Raw genomic sequence first — 21564 nt, 5'->3', positions numbered from 1 at the left:
CTCCCCCCATTATTGCCCCCCATTCTCTCTCAAAACCAAACCAAACCAAACCTTAAATGTTGCACCATGCTCCAAAATAAATCTTGGCTTGCTTAAAGATTTAACTGGGAAATAAGAGCAAAAAAAAGAAAAGAAAAGAAAATGTAAATGTAAGGCTGGGACAAATGGGAGGATCAAGAGGCATGCAGAAATACGTTTTCATTTCATCCGGAGAACGTGCATAGTTTTCCTCTCATAAGTTTGCACTTGATGATACACATTGCTGAAGTCTCTGACCACGAAAACATCTCTTTCTTTTCTTTCTTTCTTTCTTTTTTTACGATTTTATTTACTAGACAGAGAGAACAAGCAGGAGGAGCATCAGGCAGAAGCAGAGGGAGAAGTAGGCTTCCTGCTGAGCCTGGAACCCAAACTGGGGCTCGATTCTAGGACCCCGGGATCATGCCCCGGGGAAGGCAGATGCCCAACCACCTGAGTCACCCAGGAGCACCTGAAAACAGCTTTCTATTGCAGCATCTGCTCAATTGGCATGGAGACCGGCTGGGGCCCAGAGGGATATGGAAGAGGAATAAACTGAGGGAGAGCTTTTTTTAGGGAAGTTTTCTGGGGGACAAGGCATTCAGCATCCTGAAGTTTCATGCACTCTAGCCCCAGTAGGATACGAAGAGTGCTTTTCCACACCGGCGAGTCTAACTTCTGCAGATGTTCGGGAAAGCTCAGCCAACTCCCGCCAACGTTTGAAGGGGAACCCACCCCGGCTCACAAGCAAACGCTGAGATTCGAGAGACTGGGACCTCGCACATGCGCTTTGGGCACCCTTGGCCGCCGGCCCTTTGTGCGCAGGCGCAGCGACGCGGCTTTGTGAGGTGCCGGAGCGCACTTGTGTTTGGCTTCGTTGCTTGGTTACGGTTGGCAAACCGCGGAGTTTCGCTAGTGTGATGTAGTGGCGAGGCGGGTTTGGCTTATCTCTGGCGCTAGTGTTGGGCTCTAGAGGTGGTGAAAAGCCGAGGGGAAGGTGAAGTGTTTGTGAAGCCTCCAGGCTTTGCGATGGAGAAGTTTTTTAGCTTCCAGGATAAGAAGGGCGGGTCGTCCCTTCCAGTCACCAGCTCGCTGAGGGACGGCTCGGGCATCCCGTGTGGGAAGAGAATTGGAACCAGCAGCTCCGGGTGGGGGTACAACATCCGAGACAAAGATCTCAAAAAGATCCACAAAGTTGCCATCATGGGCAACGTAAGGAAACTGCAGAAGGTTCTCATTTTCGGGAAACACGGCGTGAACGAAAGAGACAAGATGAACAGGTAATAGGGACTTGGAGGCCGGCTGCCCGAGACGGCGGGGAGGAGGTGGGGCGGACCGGGAGAAGCGCGCACCTTCCCGGGCTCCGCCTGTGGAACCGAGCCCTCCTGTCACCTAGGGCGCTTTGCGGTCTTCCCTCCTGAGGCCCCGCAGCAGGGGTCCAGCGCCCAGGTCGGCTGAGCATCAAAACGAAATCTTCAGCTGCCTTTGGACCCACTCATAATTCCCCGTATAGACCACTGTACAGACAGGTGTTTTGTTTTTTTTTTTTTTTTTTTTTTAAGATTTTATGTATTTATTTGACAGAGAGAGACAGCTAGAGAGACAGGGGTAGAGGGAGAGGCAGGCTCCCGGCTGAGCAGGGAGCCCGATGCGGGGCTCGATCCCAGGACCCTAGGAACGTGACCTGAGCTGAAGGCAAGCACTTAACTGAGCCACCCAGGTGCCCCTCTTACTTTCCATTTTAAAAAGAATTTGGGAGTGCAGGTGGGGATTGGTATCTTCTGACAACGTTTAGCCTCTTCAGAAGTAAAGGGGTTATTTTTATGTGTACTTGTAGATTTTATTTATACATTAAATATATACCTGTTTTTTGTTGTGTGTAGCTTTATTACGTATAAATGATTATAGATTAATCATTTTATTTTAGTTACATCCTTATGAAAATAAATAATAAAAATGATAATATAAAGGTTTATAAAATTTTAGTTGTGTCCTTATGAAAAAAATAAAAAATAGGAAATATAAATGATTGTTGCAATTTCAAATGTATTGCTTTACTTTATAAAAGTTTTCTTTAAAAATACTGAACTCTCTGGGATGCCTGGGTGGCATAATCGGTTGAGCATCAGAGTCTTGATTTCGGCGTGGATCGTGATCTCGGGGTTGTGGGGTTGAGCCCCATGTCCGGCTCCATGCTTGGTGGGGAGACTGCTTGAGATTCTCTCCCTCTCCCTCTGCCCTTCCCCCCGCTTGTGCATACTCTTTCTCTAAAATAAATAAATCTTTAAAAATAACTGAACTCTCCAACTGTATCTACTCTTTCAATCCATTTATTTATCAAATAGAATCTGAACACATGTTATGTAGGAGACATACTCTACCCAGAATCTCTTCATTCTTAAAGACTTCATGTTGTCCAGTATTAGTAAGATGAGAAATTCTATTTATTTTATTTTATTTTGTTTATTTAAAAGATTTTACTTTTAAGTAATCTGTATACCCAACATGGGGCTCGAATTTATATCATTGAGACTAAGGTTGCATGTTCTACTGATTGAGTCAGCCAGATACTACTAAGATGAGAAATTTTATTTTATTTTTTTAATTTTAAGAAAAGATTGATTTATTTGAGAGAGAGAGGGAGAGAGAGGATCTCAAGCTGACTCCACGCTGAGCACGGAGCCCATGGGGCTCGATCTCAGGATCTTGAGATCATGACCTGAGCCAAAACCAAGAGTTGGACACTCAACCAACTAGCCACTGAGGTGCCCCTAAGATGAGCAATTTTAAATTGAAGTATTAGGACTTAATCTCACTTAAAGCTTTTCCTCCTTCCTTTCGAACGAAAACATTTCTTGAAGATAGGAAATTGTAAATGTTAACCTTTACCTGCCCTTTTGAAATTTTAATAGTATTAAGTACTGATATTGATAATTGGTAGTACTTGATTTTCATGTGACTTATAAATCTAAATATTTAATAAAATGAGCTGTCCCTGTTTATTTAAATCCTGAGTTTCCGGGGCGCCTGGGTGGCTCAGTTGGTTAAGCGACTGCCTTCGGCTCAGGTCATGATCCTGGAGTCCCGGGATCGAGTCCCGCATCGGGCTCCCTGCTCAGCAGGGAGTCTGCTTCTCCCTCTGACCCTCTTCCCTCTCGTGCTCTCTCTCTCTCTCATTCTCTCTCTCTCAAATAAATAAATAAAATCTTTAAAAAAAAAAAAAAATAAATAAATAAATCCTGAGTTTCCTTTGGCTTAAAGTTTCTTGAAAATCAGGGTAAGAATTACTTAAAAAACATTCTCCGTTATTTTAGTCCTCTTTTCCCATAATGCTTTCAAGAACTAAAATTTATTTAAATGCCAGGTATATGACTGGAACTGCAATAGACCTGTTGTGTATATCATTATTTCATTTAATGTAAGGCACCATAGATTGTCTGATGCCCCAGTAGTTTCTGTACCGATAAGAAATTTTAAAAAATTCTGCCAATTATAGTTGTAAGACATTTTGAATTATAAATTGTATTCCAGTGTCAGAGATATTAAAAGGTGACAAAATGAGCATCTTAGAATCACTGAAATGTAGTATTCTTGAAAATCCTTAAAACATATCTACAAAGTAGGCATAATCGTATCACTTTACCTAATTGGATGTTGTCTTTGTAAAATAGTAATAGTAATAGTTATAATAATGTTATGTAACAAACTTTGCATAGATCCTCATTTAAGCATCAGGCCGAGGTCTTGTGAGATAACTACTCTTTATTTTATTTATTAGTATTATTTTTTAGTCATCTCTGTACCCAACACGGGGCTCGAATTCATGACCCTCAAGATCAAGAGTCACATGATCTTCAAACTGAGCTGGGCAGGGGACCCGAGATAACTATTTCTATCCCCATTTTGTTGATGAGGAAATTGAGGATAAGGCTGAGTAAGTGATAACTGTTAAGTGACAGAGTTGAAGTAGGATTCAAACCCAAGTTAAGCTGAATCCTGAGGTCATGCTCTACCTAATCAGATAGGCTGCTCTTTATTAGTGTGGTGAATAATCACTAATAAATATTGTACTTTCTTCAAAAGAAAACTAAATCTTTGTTTTGGAGTCATAGGAATAAGGTGCTATTTAACGTTTACAATTACATGAATTCATTGCATGTTTTGAAATAGTGCACTATAATTTCCTAAAAAGTTCTTTCACTTTCATAGGACTGCTCTCCATTTGGCCTGTGCCAGTGGCCATCCAGATGTCGTTGCTCTCCTAGTGGAGAGGAAATGCCAGCTTAACTTCTTTGATGGAGATTACAGGACTGCTCTGATGAAGGTATGTGGTAGCAGCTGTGTCTGCCTGAGATGGATTTGATTTAATTACTTAGAATGAAAATTTATTGCATTTAAGCATAACTAATTGGTGAAACCTGTGGCACGTTTACTTTAAATTTCCAGAATTTACACTCTGTTTCTTGGTGTAATACTGACAGGCTGTACAATGCCAGAACGAGAGATGTGTGACTATTCTTCTAGAACATGGTGCTGATCCAAATCTTGTGGACATTGCTGGCAATACTGCTCTCCACTATGCCACCGTTGGTTCAAATACATCAATAGCAGAGAAGCTGCTTTTACACCATGCAAATATTGAAGCGAGAAACAAGGTACAGATCAGCTGTCTTTATGAAGTATTTGAAATAATATATAGGTATATATAAGTTTTTTTAGCCACAAAACATTTTATTTACATATTTACTTATATGTGTAATAAATACATATACTGAAGTCTATACATCAGGTCCTGTCGTCATGGAAACAACTCCAAAGCCAGGGCAGGGAGGGCTAGAGAAAGATGATGCCCATGGAGAGGGCAAAGTTCCGTCCCCCAGCCACCCTTCCGCCCCGGAAAGAGAATCTTCCCATTAGCGCTTGGGAGTGAATGGTGGGCTCAGAGCCCACAAAGGATTGAAGGCCTAGAGGGGAGTGGAGGTGATGGACGCTGGGTGCTGTGCAGGGGCTTAGGAAATGGGTGCTGCTGGGAATGGGTGGGAGACTCTGACCCAGTGGGGTAACTTGGGTGAGTGTAAGTGGGAGGAGAAAGCAGCAGGTTGCAGGCCCTGGGCACTCCAGGCCCCAAGGTTCTGAAAATGAGAGCAAGGGGATCAGGTCATGACATCCTACAGGGGTATCTACTTGTGCTTGTAGCCACTCTTCCCGCCATGTACCACATTGAGGTCTCCCATTTCAGAGAGTAGTTCCTGCTCAGCCTTGTGTAGTTCCTCAGTGGGGTGGTAGCTGTACGTGGGGAATAGCTGATGACCATGCTCACCAGTCCACCTTCTGTTTCTTTGACACGCATTACTTCTACCACTGCCCTTACAGAAACACTGTTGGTTGACATAGGTAGGGTCAGTTTTTCATATTTGGAAGCTCATGCATTCCCTGAATGAAAATATTTTGAAGTAACTGAATTGTCTAAGATTTCACTTTAATGATACTTTTTATTTTAAAGATTTTATTTATTTGAGAGAGACAGAGAACAAACATGAGTATGGAGGAAGGGCAGAGGGAGAGGGAGAAGCAGGGGAGCCTGATGCAGGGCTGGATTCCAGGACCCCGGGGGTCATGACCTGAGCCAAAGACAGACGCTTAACTGACTGAGCCACCCAGTTGCCCCAGAGCCACTCTTTTAATTCCGAGTCCCTCTCCTCAGTGACCCATTTGGATCAAGAGTGCCTTATGTTGACATCGGGGATCCTGATACCGTTGATAGAAGAGAGTCAAGCATGTTTGTGTAACCCGGAGAAAACCTTCATCTTTTTTTTTTTTTTTAAAGATTTTATTTATTTGTTTGACAGAGAGAGAGCAAGAGAGGGAACACTAGCAGGGGGAGCGGGAGCGGGAGAGGGAGAAGCAGGCTTCCCGCCGAGCAGGATGTGGGGCTCGATCCCAGGACCCTGGGATCATGACCTGAGCCGAAGGCAGACGCTTAATGACTGAGCCACCCAGGCACCCCGAAAACCTTCATCTTTATTGGAAAGCTCTCAAAACTATACCCCTGAAACTCTAATTTCTCAAATGTTAATGTTTGCCACATAAAAGTATTGTCAAATGGGGATAAGCAAATTTAAACGGATTTCTTTTGTGCTAGATATATAGTGCAGTTTTGTCATATTTCTCAATCATAGATGATCATTGAATCTTTCTATTGGCGCACAGTACTTATGTTCCAGCAAAGTATATGTTCTTTGGAATGTAATTTAAAAAACACTACTCCAGAGATAATCATTTAGGTTGTTAACTCAATAAAAATACTTAAAGCATTTACTGCTATGTTTTAGAGTTTGGAGATATAGAGAAAAAAAATAATCCCTTCCCTCAAGAAGCTCTTGGTTGAGATGGGTGCAATAAAATAACTAGAGCATACCATAATAAGATAATAATCCATATCTTGGATAGAAGCCAAGATTCTTGGAACCAGTCAATGAAGTGAGTTTTGGAGAATGACTGCAGTTAATCTGTTGAAGAGGTGGGAGAGGGCTATTTAATTTAGTTTTATTTATTTTATTTTTTTAAAAAGATTTTATTTATTTGAGAGAGAGAGAGTGGGCGAGAGAGCTCGAGCATAGGGGCGGGGCAGAGGGAGAGGGAGAGGCCAACTCCCCTCTGAGCAGGGAGCCTGGGATCACGACCTGAGCTGACCTGAGCCCAAGGCAGATGCTTAAGGGACTGAGCCACCCAGGCCCCCTGAGGAGGGCTATTGTAAAGAGAAGGAGCAGCTGGTGAAAGCACAGAAGGGCGAGAGTACTTTCTATATTATATATTTGAGTTTAGAGGATCCTTTATAAGTTTTAAAATTCAGTATGGAAATATGTAATTTTGTAAATTATAAATTGTTTTTGCACTTTTACAGGATGAATTCACACCATTTTTACTCGCTGTAAGTAAGAACAAACAGCAAATGGTGGAATTTTTAATACAAAAAGAAGCAAATGTACATGCAGTTGATAAGTCGCAAAGGTACAGTAGTTTTGGTTGTTTTTTTTTTAACCTTACATTGTTCTGGAGTGGTACAGTTACTCACGTCAGAAAGATTAACTTAATAAGAAGAGGATTAATTTATAATTATATAGTGAAAAATGTCAACATGTCATCAGTTAGGCAGAAAGCAATTATTCTGACAGGGCAACGTGGAAGAACAGTGTAGGGTAGAATTTATATTCCTTCATATTATTGACTGATGTCATTTGCAGTCTTTTTTTTTTTTGCCATATGATTTTATATTAGCTAAAGGGGTTTCATATTAGTTTTATTAGTTTTATAAAGTGTGGACTCCTAACTTTTATTTTACTTTATGATGCAATATTGGACTTCTTAACCCTTTTATAGTATTTTTGAAACTTCTACTTCATATATATTTTCTTTAAAAGATGAATATTAAACATAAATAGGAGTTGTTTTGTCTTTTGGATGACTCTTTGCTTTAAATTGCTTTTTGTTTTTGAAGAATACTGATGTTAGATGATCCCTAAGTGATTATTAATTACTATTACCAGATAATATGGGCTCATCATCCTTTTTCATGTTCAGTATTTTTTTTTTTTCCATTGGTAAGGTAGAAGGATGAAAGATAACTTTAATTGAATAGACTTTTCCTTTAATGAGGACATATCATAGGTGGGTGATAAAGAGAAAAGAGATGGGCTTTAGATTGACACAAGACTAGGTTTAATTCCTAGCTTTCGTGCTTGCTGGGCGTGTGACTTTGGAAACATTACTAATTATAACCAGATACATCTCCTGATATGAAAAGGAGGATAATAATATATCCTTCAAGGGTGGTTGTGTGTAATGTTTTGTATATATATAGCATTTAATTGAGTGCCTACCACGTGCTTATCTTAGCATCATTACTGCAACTATGACTGTTTTATCACCGTTAGTATGAATACTGTTATTTTAAGCCTGCAAGTAAGCTTTTTTATTTTTTTATTTTTAAAGATTTTATTTATTTGAGAGAGGGAGCATGAGCAGGGGGAGGGTCTAGAGCAGGGAGCCAGACGTGGAGCTTGATCCCAGGACCCCGAGATCATGACTGAGCTGAAGGCGGACGCTTAACCGACTGAGCCACTCAGGCGCCCCTGCAAATAGCTTTTTATACGGACCTGTCCTCTAGATGGCTTGGAAGCACACTGTATCAGATTAAGGAAGAAATGGGGAAGTCTTTTTTAAAAATCTTTACCCATTCAGATGAGTGACCTCAGCATAGTTTCTTGTTCATCAAAGGACTTTAAAGCAGCAGCTTCTACTGTCATACCCCAGTAGGACAAGAGGCTTCTTGTTTGTCCTTTCCTTTTAGGCATGGAGGTAATTTACAAAGATGAGCGCGGGAACATGTTAATGGTCAGTTCTGTACTGACAGGCAAGATATTACCCTGATAAAGTATATCAAATGAGCTGTTTAAATAACTCTTAAGTTCCTAAGGGTGAAGTTATCTCTCTGTTATTTTAGAACAGCCCTCATGCTTGCTGTACATCATGATTCTGCAGATCTAGTCAGGGTTCTTCTTCAGCAAGGTATTGATATCTCTTCTGAAGATGCGAATGGATGGACTGCAGAAGAATATTCTATTTTTAGTGGTCTTAAAGTGTAAGTGTTTACATTAAAGTGTTAATTATTACTAAACTGAGGTATATAATAATTTAACTGTTTTTTTTTTAAAGATTTTACTTATTTATTTGACAGAGAGAGACACAGCGAGAGAGGGAACACAAGCAGGAGGAGTGGGAGAGGGAGAAGCAGGCTTCCCGCGGAGCAGAGAGCCTGACGTGGGGCTCGATCTCAGGACCATGGGATCATGACCTGAGCCGAAGGCAGAACCTTAAGGACTGAGCCACCCAGGCGCCCCTAACTGTTAGTTCTTATGTAACAGATGAGAGTTCATTGTTTGATTCAGGCAGTTTTGGGATGGCAGTGAGTTAGCCCACATCATTTGCCAGAAATCAAGAAAAAGGCTAGACGACTAGTAAGAAGTAGTAATGGGTGCAGGATTCTTTATCTCAGGACTATTGAGACCTTTATCCTTAGGGATCCTAACTGTATCTGTTTCATTCCAAGTATAACTCTTATTATGCATGGGGTAGAAATAATGTTACATCTGTGTTTTTTCTTTTTTTTTTTTTTTTTTTTTTTTGTAGATTTTAGTTACTTGAAGAGAGGTAGAAAGCACAGGCGGGGGAGGGATAGAGGGAGAAGTAGATTCCCTGCTGAGCAGGGAGCCTGACGTGGGGCTCCATCCCAGGACCCCAAGATCGTGACCTGAGCCGAAGGCAGATGCTTAACCGACTGAGCCACCGAGGCGCCCCAACATCTTTGTTTTTTCTAACTAGTTACTTGGGTCTTGAGATGTTCAGGTTAGTAGAAAACCCTATACTTTCCCTTGAGGGCTATCTCCTATACTTTCCCCCTTGAAGTTTCCAAGAACCTGAGGAGTTCCCTAAGACCAAAGAGACCATGTTTTTTCACAAGTCATTTCGAAGGAAAAGACATTCTTCTCATTCCCTTGTTTCCTCTGATTCTACTACTACAGCATTGCCATTGAAACTGGTTCTGCAGGGCGCCTGGGTGGCTCAGTTGGTTAAGCGACTGCCTTTGGCTCAGGTCATGATCCTGGAGTCCGAGGATTGAGTCCCGCATCAGGCTCCCTGCTCAGCGGGGAGTCTGCTTCTCCCTCTGACCCTCCCCCCTCTCACGCTCTCGCTCTCAAATAAATAAATAAATAAATAAATCTTTAAAAAAAAAAAAAGTAAGAAAGAAACTGGTTCTGCGGTGTGGTCATGATTGATCTTTGCTCCTAGGATGCCCTTGCTGATCCACATTCCTCAGTCTTCAGGGTGATCCAGAGTTAGACTTCGAAGTTACAACTTTTTTTTAGTTTACTACATATGCTTATATGCTCAGCTATTCCAAAGCACCAGCACCCTGTTCTGTCAGCTGGGCCTCCTGGCTTTCGCCACACACACCCTTGCGTTCACGCTCAAAAGCCTTACGTGAAGCCCATATGTTAGCCCAGACCTTCATGATGAATTACCCTTTGAGGGTTTTGCTTGTCTTTTCTGCTAGCAGATGGTAGTTGGGACCATTCTAAGCTGTTAAAGAGGTTCAAATACTGCTGCAGGAAGAGACTGGACTTCTCTTTCTCCTTTGTTACTAGACCTATATCCCAAGCCTGCTTTAAATCCTGTGGAGCGGCTTTTCTTATTAGGTGATGAAAGGTCTCATATTGCCCTTCCCAGAGTAGTGGGCATCACCTTTCCTGAGAGGCCATGTTTTGGGTTTAATATTTCATTAAATCCTCTTAACAACCTTGTAAAATAAGGCAGTAAGATGCCTGTTTTATAGAGGAAGACTTTGAGCCCAAGAGAAGTGGCTTGTCCAAGAGCAAATAGCTGTGAGACTTAGGACTTCTGAGTTCTAGACACTTTCCATTATGGCAAGCTAACTCTAATTTACTAACTAATTACTAAATTACTAATTCATGACTGGTTCACCTTACTTTTTTTCTCCTTTCATTACATACTTAATAATTAAGTAATATTAATAAAAAGTGTATAAAACTTATAAATTTGAAGTATATGGGGTACTTTAAGTTTTGATATTAGTTCTGATATTTGAAATACTCTTTTAAGAATTTGGTATTTGGTAAGTGTTTTTCATATCAGTATTAAAAGAGTAACATTGTTTATCACCCTTTTTTATATGTAGCAGTCGCCAACTAATTGCTGAACATAGAGAAGAAAAACTTAACAATTATTTGCAAAATAAGAATCCAGGTAAGACTTTCCAGCATGAATTACTTTTGGTGGTCCTCACATAGATGGAGTCAGGGTAAGGAAGTTTTGATAATGAAAGAGCAATGAAAAAAAAAAAAACCAATGTGTAAATTGCATATGTATTTTTTTCTCTCTTTTCTTTTCTTTCTTTCTTTTTTTTTTAAGATTTTATCTATTTATTTGACAGAGAGAGAGAGTGAGAGAGCACAAGCAGGGGGAGTGGCAGGCAGAGGGAGAGGGAGAAGCAGGTTTCCCGCCGAGCAGGGAGCCCGATGTGGGGCTTGATCCCGGGGTCTGGGGATCATGAACTAAGCTGAAGGCAGACGCTTAACCAACTGAGTCACCCAGATGCCCCTATTTTTTTTTTCTTTCTTAATTTCTTTCTTAATAGTCTAGTATTCAGGATTATTTAAGAAGTTAATTGTAGGTACTGCTGTCATGAACAATGGGGAGGAAATCAGAGGGAGACAAACCGTGAGAGAGACTGGACTCCGGGAAACAAACTGAGGGTTACAGAAGGGAGGGGGGTGGGGGGATGGGGTAACCGGGTGATGAGTATTGAGGAGGACACGTGTTATGATGAGCAGTAGGTGTTACGTGCAATTAATGAATTGTTGAACACTACATCAAAAACTCACGGTGTACTGTATGCTGGCTAACAACATAATAAAGAAATTAAAGTACCTCAGTATGAACAACAACAAAAGAAGTTAATTGTAGGTAATTTAAAATATGAGGCGGTATTGTCTGAAAAGAAATTCATTATTTTAGTCATGACCCCTAAAATCCCATATGATATTTTTGTGTAAATAAGAAAAAGAGATTTTAAAGTTAGTATGTTTTGTTTTCTCTATAAGCATATTATAATAAATTGAACTTGTTATGAAAATGGATCTTTTAATTTTTACAAGTGGATTACATTTAGTAAATATTATTCTATGGTGACTTGTCTCATTAAAAAAGGAACTGTCCTTAAAACTGGGGACTTTACAATACCTTCCTGGTATCGTAAACAAATGGCAAACAATAAGAACTGCAAAACTTAGCTAGTATGCAGCAATACCAATGAGACTTTTTTTTTTAAGGTAACTGTCTATTGTTTTTGCAATTTACTCATTTTCATTTGTTCACGTAACAAATAACTATCAAGTGTCTTTTAGCTCCTGAGTGTTATTCTGATGTTGTAGAATGCAAACATTCAAAAAACACAATCCCTGCCCTCCAGGAATTTGTTATTATCCTTGTCATTTTTATTATTTACTCTACTTTATTTAGTGCTTACTATGTGCCAGAGTCCCCTAGTGCTTATAATTACCATTGTTATTTTTTTATTGACATTTAATATGTTCCAGATACTGTAAGTCCATAGTGAGGAATTAGACTTTTAATATGTTCCAGATACTGTAAGTCCATAGTGAGGAATTAGACTTTGAGGAATTAGACTTTTAGTAGAATTTAGGGTAAGTATGCAGACTGAATAGTAAGTTTGCCAGGTAAAGTGGCAGAAGGACGATGTTTGGCAGGAGAAACATCCATCAAGATTACATGTTTTGTGGGGCACCTGGGTGGCTCAGTCGTTAAGTGTCTGCCTTCGGCTCAGGTCGTGATCCTAGGGTCCTGGGATCGAGCCCGATGTCGGGCTCCCTGCTCCGCGGGAAGCCTGCTTCTCCCTCTCCTGCTCCCCCTGCTTGTGTTCCCTCTCTCGCTGTGTCTCTCTCTGTCAAATAAATAAATAAAACCTTTAAAAATAAAAAAAAGATTACATGTTTTGCAGACGGAACAGCAGTGCAAAGGCTAAAATGTACGAGTGAACTTTGGAGGATTTATGAGCAGTTCAGTTTTGCCAGTACAAAAAGTGCGCTATGGGAATGGTTGGAATGAGGTGAATACTTAGCTAAGGCAAGCTTATGAAAGTTTTTCAGTCCTATGGAAAGGAGTAGATCTTACCCTGTAGACCTTGGGAACTTTATCAGGTAAAATGCTTTTAGCTGCAAATAATAGGTGACTTATAATAGTGACTAAAACAGGGGCACCTGGGTGGCTTAGTCAGTTAAGTGTTGACTCTTGGTTTTACACAGTCTCGGGTCATGAGATCAAGCCCCACATCACGTTGGGCTCCGTGCTCATCATGGAGTCAGCTTGAAGATTCTCTTCCTCTGCCCTTCCCCCCGTTCGTGCACTCTCTTGCATGCTTCCTCTCTCTCTCTCTCTCAAATAAAGAAATCTAAAAACCAAACCAAACCAAAACAAAACAGTGACTAAAACAATAGGAACTAGAATTGTTTTGATGGTTCAGTGATCTCATCAGAATCCCAGTTGTCTCTTTTTCAGCTTTGAGGTTGGCATTATTTTATGTCTCCCTTCCTGGTTGGCTAATTAGCAACAGCTCCAGGCATAGTCTCACATGACAATATCCAATGACTGGAAGGACTGTTTTTCTTTATATGTTTCTTTCATTAATTAACTAATTAATTAATTTAAGATTTTACCCATTTATTTGACAGAAGGAGAGAGAGACAGCAAGAGAGGGAACACAAGCAGGGGGAGTGGGAGAGGGAGAAGCAGGCTTCCTGCGGAGCAGGGAGCCCGATGTGGGGCTCAATCCCAGGACCTGGGATCATGACCTGAGCTGAAGGCAGACGCTTAACGACTGAGCCACCCAGGTGCCCCCTATATGTTTCTTTTAAATAAGAAGAAAACTCAGAGGCTAGCAGTAAATTTCCTCTAACATTTTATAGGCTAGGTTATATCGCATGCTTGTTCCTAAACCAGTCACTGGTAAATCAGGTACTGTGATTAGCTTAGCATAATCATTTCTCCTTTTGAAGCTTTTTCTTTAAAGGGTCAGATAGTGACTATTTTAGGCCATGTGGTTTCTCAACTACAATTACCAATGTAGTGTGAAGGCAGCCGTATCAATATATAGGTGAATAGATGTGACTGTGCTCCAATAAAACTTTATTTACAGAACCAGATGGCAGGTCGGACTTGGCCTGTGGCCGTAGTTTGCTGGCCCCGCATGTGGAGGATATATTGAAGGAAACCGTGTAAAGAGACTGGAAGACAAAGGAAGCTTATATTTCCTTAGCCTAGTATCAGTCCATTATGAAATTTTCACCCTTCTGTACTGAAAAAGTCAGGAGGCACAATTTATTCAATTTTTTTGAATATTTAAAATTTTTAAAAAAATTTTATTTATTTGAGAGAGAGAGATAGCACAAGTGGGGCAGAGGGGCAGGGGCAGAGGGACAGGGGCAGAGGGAGAGGGAGAAGCAGATTCCCTGCTGAACAGGGAGCCCGATGCGGGGCTTGATCCCGGGGCCCTGAAACCATGACCTGAGCTGAAGGCAGATGCTTAACTGACTGAGCCACCCAGGTGCCCCCTTTCTTTCATTTTGCTCAAAATTTCTTTATTCATTTAAGAAATAACAATAATAGTTGGTGGCTTTTTTTTCCCCCTCTGGAAGTCATCAGTTAAGAGCTCATGTTTGAGTAGGGCAGTGGCGGGGGAAATAGAAAGAAGAGACAGAAAAGAAGTATAGTTAATATGATTTCATGATTATTGAATGTAAAAAGTTAGGGGAGAGAGGAAATCTAAGAAGATTCATGTTTCCAGGTTGTACACTAGCATTTAAATGGGACAGGAAGAATGAGTAGGACTTTATTGGATGAAGAGAGGAGAGCGGTGGGAATAGGGAAGACCAGGTTTTTTTCTGTATATGTTGAATTTGATGGAATGTCCACGTAGTATATTTTCAGTAATTGGGTAATTGAACACGAGGAGTTTCTAGCTGGAGATAGAGCTAGGTTGGAGGTGCAGATCTGAAATAATCTGAGTATAATTATTAAGCGAAGTCATAGCTTGGACAAAGATTGAGCTTGTCCATGGTGGAGAAACATATAGAATGAGAAGAAGGCCAGTGAACAAACCCTGGGAATACCAATATATAAGGGGTGGATGGAGGGGTAGGAGTTAGTAGAGAAGACTGAGGGGTGACTGGGGAAATGTAGGAGAGGAAGTAGAGGAAGTGATGTTGAAAAAATTTAAAAAAATATTTCAAGGAGGAGTAGTATGTGTATAAAATGAAATTACTGGAAAGAAAGTTGGATTTAACTTTTAAAAGCTCTTTGGTGGTAACCTTTTCAAAAGAATTTTTGAGTTGTAAGATCTATTATTTACATGTTTGGGACTTTGTGTCCAAATATGGAAAAATAACACATCAAGTAAGGTCCCACGTGACTTTTTTGTAACTGCTGTATCTACCCGGACAGGGTCAAGGGAAAATGGTCTAGCCTGGTGAGTAGACTTGCCAACATTTTTCCATAATTGTCAAAACCTAGGAGTCAAGTGCGAGGAAAAGTGTTGTCTTTCTTACCTGTCTCTTGTGGAGATACTTGAGTTTCTCCTCAAGTCCTTGATACACTCTCCTGGATGAATACGAAAACAAAACAGCAACAGGCAGGAAGCCACTGTCGGGCCCTATCTCTGATATGGAATCATGATGCAGCTGTATTTTGAGAGTTTTAAATTTTGATCAGAAATAGTTGATGGACCAGCAGTTTGGAGCCTTTTGACCTCTTTTAAATATTTTATTGCAGAAAACTAGTGTAATGCCAAGGAGAAAATATAAGGTGACACTGAATATACTAGTCTCACTAGTTTAGGAATTCGGTGTCAGTAAAAACAGTCAATACCTGACTATTTTTGTTAGTGCTGTCTCCCTTGATCCTCTTTTCATTTGCCTTCTTCTAATGTCTCCACTTTTACTGCTCCTTTCTGAATTTCATCTCTAAAGAAAGCGCTAAGGAAAATTGTCTTGGAATCCAACAGTATGAGAACACACTTCGACCATATGTATGTTTGACATATATGTATATTTCCTTCTAAGGTCATGGGCTACCTAATCTCAAGTGTATCTCATATTTTATTAGTTTCTTGTGCTAAATTTCTTTGTATCTGTATCACAGTGACAGAGTTACTGATGATGGTCTGCCAAGACTGAAAGCATTTTCTGGATTGTCAGAAATTTTTCTCTGATATAGTTATAATGTGACATGCTTTTATACAGTTTTAATGTGACATGCTTTTATATTTTTTTCAGAAATCGGTAAACTGTGACTTAACAAGAATATATGGCCAATTAGATTACCAAGTTTTTAACCATCTATGTATATAAGATAACTCACTCTATTTTCCCCCAAATGAGCCCTATTGATCTTTAATGATCAAATCCACTATTTTCAGGGTGGAGTGGATAATTCATCTTATATTTTGGATGGAGTATTTTTGGCTTTTTTTTTTTTTAAGATTTTATTTATCTACTTGACACACAGAGAGATAGCAAGAGCAGGAACACAAGCAGCGGGAGCGGGAGAGGGAGAAGCAGGCTTCCCGCTGAGCAGGGAGCCCGATGTGGGGCTCGATCCCAGGACCCTGGGATCATGATCTGAGCCGAAGGCAGACGCTTAACGACTGAGCCACCCAGGCGCCCTGTTTTTGGCTTTTTGACTAATTTGTCAACAACTGCCTTTAATAGGTGAACTATGTTTTTAATTCTATAAGAAATTAAGGAAAACCCTGGAAACAAAACTCTATAATCCATAGTGTGTTGTTAAACTGTGTATGATAGTTATATATTTTTCTATAATTATCCCAGTTACCTTATTGATTCCTAACTACCATAAGAATGGTATTAATCCCTATTCATTTATGTATTTATTTTTTTTTAAGTTTTTTTTTTTTTAATTTATCTGACAGAGAAAGGCACAGCAAGAGAAAGAACACAACTAGGGGGAATGGGAGAGGGAGAAGCAGGCTTCCCGCTGAGCAGGGAGCCCGATGTGGGGCTCGATCCCAGGACCCTGGGACCGTGACCTGAACTGAAGGCAAACGCTTAACAACTGAGCCACCCAGGTGCCCCAAATTAAGCCCTATTTAGTTGGAGAAAATTTGTGTGATCTTTTCATTTTTTATAGGAAATTTTATCGTGTAGAACATATTGATAATCAGGATTCTGTTTTTTCCTGATTAAAATAAGATTGTTGCTTGTTTGACATTATTTTCTGATCATTATGTCATCTATTCTTTTTATGCCTTTATTCAGATGGGTGTAGAAATACAGGAATCTCCAAGGCAAATATTAAGAAAAACAGATTCAAGGAAAGGTCTTCTGTGAAATAACCTTCTGACTGTAATCATGTAGAAAACATCAACCCAAATCATAAAAATTTCACATAATGCAGTTGTATTAGAGGCTCCCAGAACGACACCCAGATTTGGTTATTCACTAGAAGAACTCACAGGTCTTAGCATGTTTGTACTCATGCCTTTGGTTTATTACGGTGAAAGGATACAAAGCAAAATCAGCAAAGAGGAAAGGTGCATGGAGTGAAGTCTAGAGGAAACCCAAGTGCAGACTTCTGAGAATCCTCTGCCTGTGGATGTGCTTAATTCCTCCAGCATCAAGTGATGTGTTTAATTCCTCCGGCATCAAATTATGACAACACGTACGAAATGTTGTCTGCCAGTACAAGAATCTTATAGAGACTCGGTGCCTGAAGTTTTCTTGAAATGATAATCACGTAGGCATCTTCTCCCTAGCGTATACCAAAATTCCAGGTTCCCAGAAGGAAATCAAGTATACAGGATAAGTCACCTGGTTTGTACCAACACTTAGGCACAGCCACTCTTAGCAGCTATGGAATGGTGGGAACCCTCCCAAAATCCAAGTTCCCAGATACCAACCAAGGGCCAGCCATTCAAGTGGGATCTAATGGTGGCAGTCTTTGGCCTGCTGTATGGAATCTTTTTTGCACAGGAATTAGAGCCCTGACTTAATTTTTGTTGTTGTTTTAAGATTTTATTTTGACAGCAAGTAATGTGATGGTATAACATGGTACTGGTTTCAGCACATGATCTGTATTAAATTGAAGTGCTGGTTACTTTTTTGACTTTTGGTGAATATTTAACCCGTATTTGTACATAAATTACTGGGGCAATATTAGGTAATTATAATCTTTTTTTTATCTTACTAAACTTTCATTATGATTCTTAAACAATGATTTCTGATTTAAAATTAGAATAAAAACTCTTAATTATATAGATAATGCAGTTTTGTTTCATATGGTGGTGAATCCCTGTTTATAATTATAAAATAAGATTCGATTATATCATTGTCAATTATTTTCCTGCCTAAGTATGCAATTAAAATTATTTGCGGGCGCCTGGGTGGCTCAGTCGTTAGGCGTCTGCCTTCGGCTCAGGTCATGATCCCAGGGTCCTGGGATCCAGTCCCACATTGGGCTCCCTGCTCAGAGGGGAGCCTGCTTCTCCCTCTCCCACTCCCCCTGCTCGTGTTCCTGCTCTTGCTATCTCTCTCTCTGTCAAATAAATAAAATCTTTAAAAAAATAAAATTATTTGCTTTATGTATTTCCATATACTTCAATTTGGTGGATAACACGTGTATTCCGTTACTTCGGTCTTTATCTTAATTTTCATGGTGGCTGTATCTTTAATACGTGGTGATAGCAGGCTCAATGGATACCTTTTTTTTCTTCATGATAAATAGGCCTTACTTTTTTAGAACATTTTCAAGTTAACAGCAAAATATAGCAGAAAGTACAGAGAGTTTCCGTTTACCCCATGTTGCCATACATGCATAGCCTCCCCTGTTGTCAACATCCTGTACCACAGTGATAGATTGTTTTATTTACATTAACTCATCTTTACCATCCAAAGTCCATAATTGACGTTACGGTTCAGTCTTGGTGTTGTACATTCTGTTGGTTTTAACAAATGTATAATGACACGGAATAGTTTCACTGCCTTGAAAGTCCTCTGTGCTGTTTCTATTCATCCCTCCTTTTGCCACAACCCTTAACTCCTAACTTGAAAGGTTTTGCTTTTCCCAGAATGTCCTATAGTTGCAATCATATGGTGGATATGTTCTTGGATGTTTTTTTTTTATTTATTTTAATTTAATTTTATTTTTTTAAAGATTTTATTAGAGAGAACTCGACGAGGGGGAGGGGCAGAGGGAGAGGGAGTTGCAGACACCTGCGCTGAGGAGGGAGCCCGATGTGGGGCTCCATCCCAGGACCCTGAGGTCATGACCTGAGCTGAAGGCAGATGCTTAACCGATTAACCGACTGAACCACCCAGACGCCCCTCTTCTTGAATGTTTAAAAAATTAAAATTCCAAGGTAATGGAATGTAGTGATTCAAGATATTCTCTGTCCTTTGTTTTGTTTTGTTTTGTTTGTGTTCATCAGTGTAGGATCTGATGACATATGCCTTACAGACTGAAAAAGTGTGATTTCTGTAGGCATTTGTCACATAGTGGGGAGGGTTGAGAACAATGACATCATGTACTGCTACCTAGCACTAACTATTGGTACCATCCTGGTCTAAGAGGTGGGTCCAGATAGACTCTCTAGCAATGAAAGTAGATAGTCTCAAGAGGTTATACTTTATAAAACCAGAATCACTAAAGTCACTAAAATCTTTCATACTTACGTGCAATTGGAAAGAAGGCCAGAGAGAGTCTGTTTGCTATGTTTTGCCATGCTGCAAAGTACACTGGCTATAGACCAAACTTTGTGATGAGATGTTTCATCCTAAACTTAACAGTCTGCTGAAGAGCTGGAGGAGTTCTGTTGTGTTACAGCAAAATAAATACAGTCTCTTTTAACTACACCTAGTAGTGGAAGTCCAGAAGAATCATGTTATTTAAGTTTGACATTGTCAGTCTATGATAATGATTCTGCTAATGATACCAGTTTCGGTCAGTCTCATAGGGTTTGGTTACAAGGTATCAAATTCTGATAAATACCATTCTCTTCTTGCATTTGGTAAATGTAGAGGAGAAAGTAAGATTTCTTAATGCATTAACTGCCTACCAATAATATAATTAATAGTCTTTCCAGTGTGGTTTCCAGGTGTGGTCTTGAAGGAATACTTTTTAACAAATCATCAGTCTTATACTTTTAATATTCTGTATTTTTCTATTGTTGATTTAAAATGTATTTTGCTTTTTTCATTAGTGGCGGATAAGATTTCTGAAGAGGAGTCTTTAAGCAGGTAGGATTTTTATGGAGTCTTTAAAATTACGTGTTAACTAAGGGAATGCAGAGAAAAGCATTTGTTGAGTTCTACTCTGGGCTAGACACTATATTATGTGCTTGACCTTTATTACTTATATAGTCATTACAACAGCTTCACAAAGTAGCTCTGCTATTGTAGCCTATTTTTTATTAGTCAGCTGTGGTGCAGGGAGGTTGATTAATGGACCTGTGATTGCATAGTTAATGAGTAGCAGACCCATGATTTGACTGTCAGCCTGTGTGACTCCCACATCCATTCTTTTGTCCCTCAGCAGCACTGGGATTAAGACACAGATCCTAGTCAGATCAACGCATTCAAATTTAGTTATGTGTTACCCCTGCTTTAGAGTTTTCTTAAGAAACCAGGTTCGTTCAAGCATTTGTCCTAATATATTTGACAACTAGTGATAACTAGAGGTCATTATTGCAGTGGTAACTAGTCTCTTGTTTTTACTGTCAAAGATTTTAGGGTAGATCTCAGTTACCTATGGCCACAGTACATAGCTTTTACACAAGCAAGACCTAATCAGGCAAATTCTTAGATATAGTGATGTCTGCTCTCCTTGAGAGGAATGATGTTTCCAGAAGTGAAGGATATGTAATCTAGGTGTAGACCATGTTACGTTAATTAAGTTTATCATCTATTTAGAGGCTATTTCTAAATGATTCTCTATTTACTGACTTCCCAGTCTAGTTTTCCCTTTAGGCTAGTACCCTTGACTAGTTCTTTGAAGCTTCTTTTTTTGTAGACCTTTTTCCTTTTCTCCATGACTTTTCTATAATCTTTTCTTGATTGTTTTTTTTTTACTTTGTTCTCTGCTTTTCTTGTTGTTTTAGTCCATTAATTTTTTCCATTTCTGCCAGCTAATTAGTCTCTGTTTTTCTCTAGACAAAATCAAAAGCACATAGAATTTCAGGATTTTAAGGAATCTCAGAGATGAATTAATCAAAATACCCTCTGGTACTGCAACCTATGTTTAACATCCTCACCAAGTGGTTGTTTAAATGGAGAATTTGAAACTCAAAAGAGATTAAAAGTGACTTACTTGGATATAAGTGACAGAAATGAGATTTAAATTCAGGTTTTTTCCTTTTTTTCATCTTGTAGGTGAATGTTTTAATAATTGAAAGATGGGGAGGGGGTCTTGTGAACACAGTGAAGGTGGATAAGGAAGGAATTAGCAGGAGAGGCCAAGTTTCAAGAAGAATAACACTGGGTTGGATAGTTTTAGAAAAGATGTCAGAATAGTGGGGTTTATAATAAGTTAGATAAAGATGAATTATAGGAATGAAGGATACACACACACACACACACACACACACACACACACACAAAGGAATGAAGGACACAGGATATTGGGAGTTGTTTAGAACGGCATATTAAAATAGAGGGTTGAAGAGAATCTTGAGCAGCTTTTTTGTTTGTTGGTTTAATTGAACGAACTAGCATGCTTCAGGTTTTCTGTTGAGAGATATTAAAATCATTTGAGCCACTGGGAAGAATCTTTTTACAGCATATAAGAATGTGATATCATCTACTTGCACCCCAACTTACAGAGAGTGGCTTAGATCCTCTTGAGTAATAGGCGGAATGGAGATTCTACACAACATAGATGTAT

General features: G+C 39.7%; 1 protein-coding gene across 1 annotated transcript in view; it reads left to right on the top strand.

Annotated features, from left to right (window-relative positions):
• Positions 1-350: 350 nt before the first annotated feature.
• Positions 351-21564, top strand: part of LOC113936877 (ankyrin repeat domain-containing protein 26-like) — a 101932-nt gene continuing 80718 nt past the window's right edge. Inside the window, 7 exon segments of the mRNA XM_035721905.1 lie at positions 351-1298; positions 4228-4342; positions 4500-4673; positions 6923-7029; positions 8522-8659; positions 10775-10842; positions 19886-19922. Coding sequence (XP_035577798.1) covers positions 1048-1298; positions 4228-4342; positions 4500-4673; positions 6923-7029; positions 8522-8659; positions 10775-10842; positions 19886-19922 — 890 coding nt within the window. The 5' untranslated portion in view covers positions 351-1047.

This window comes from Zalophus californianus, chromosome 9 (assembly GCF_009762305.2).
Source record: "Zalophus californianus isolate mZalCal1 chromosome 9, mZalCal1.pri.v2, whole genome shotgun sequence".
NCBI classification, from domain to species: domain Eukaryota; kingdom Metazoa; phylum Chordata; class Mammalia; order Carnivora; family Otariidae; genus Zalophus; species Zalophus californianus.
This window is presented reverse-complemented; position numbering and strand designations above follow the sequence as displayed.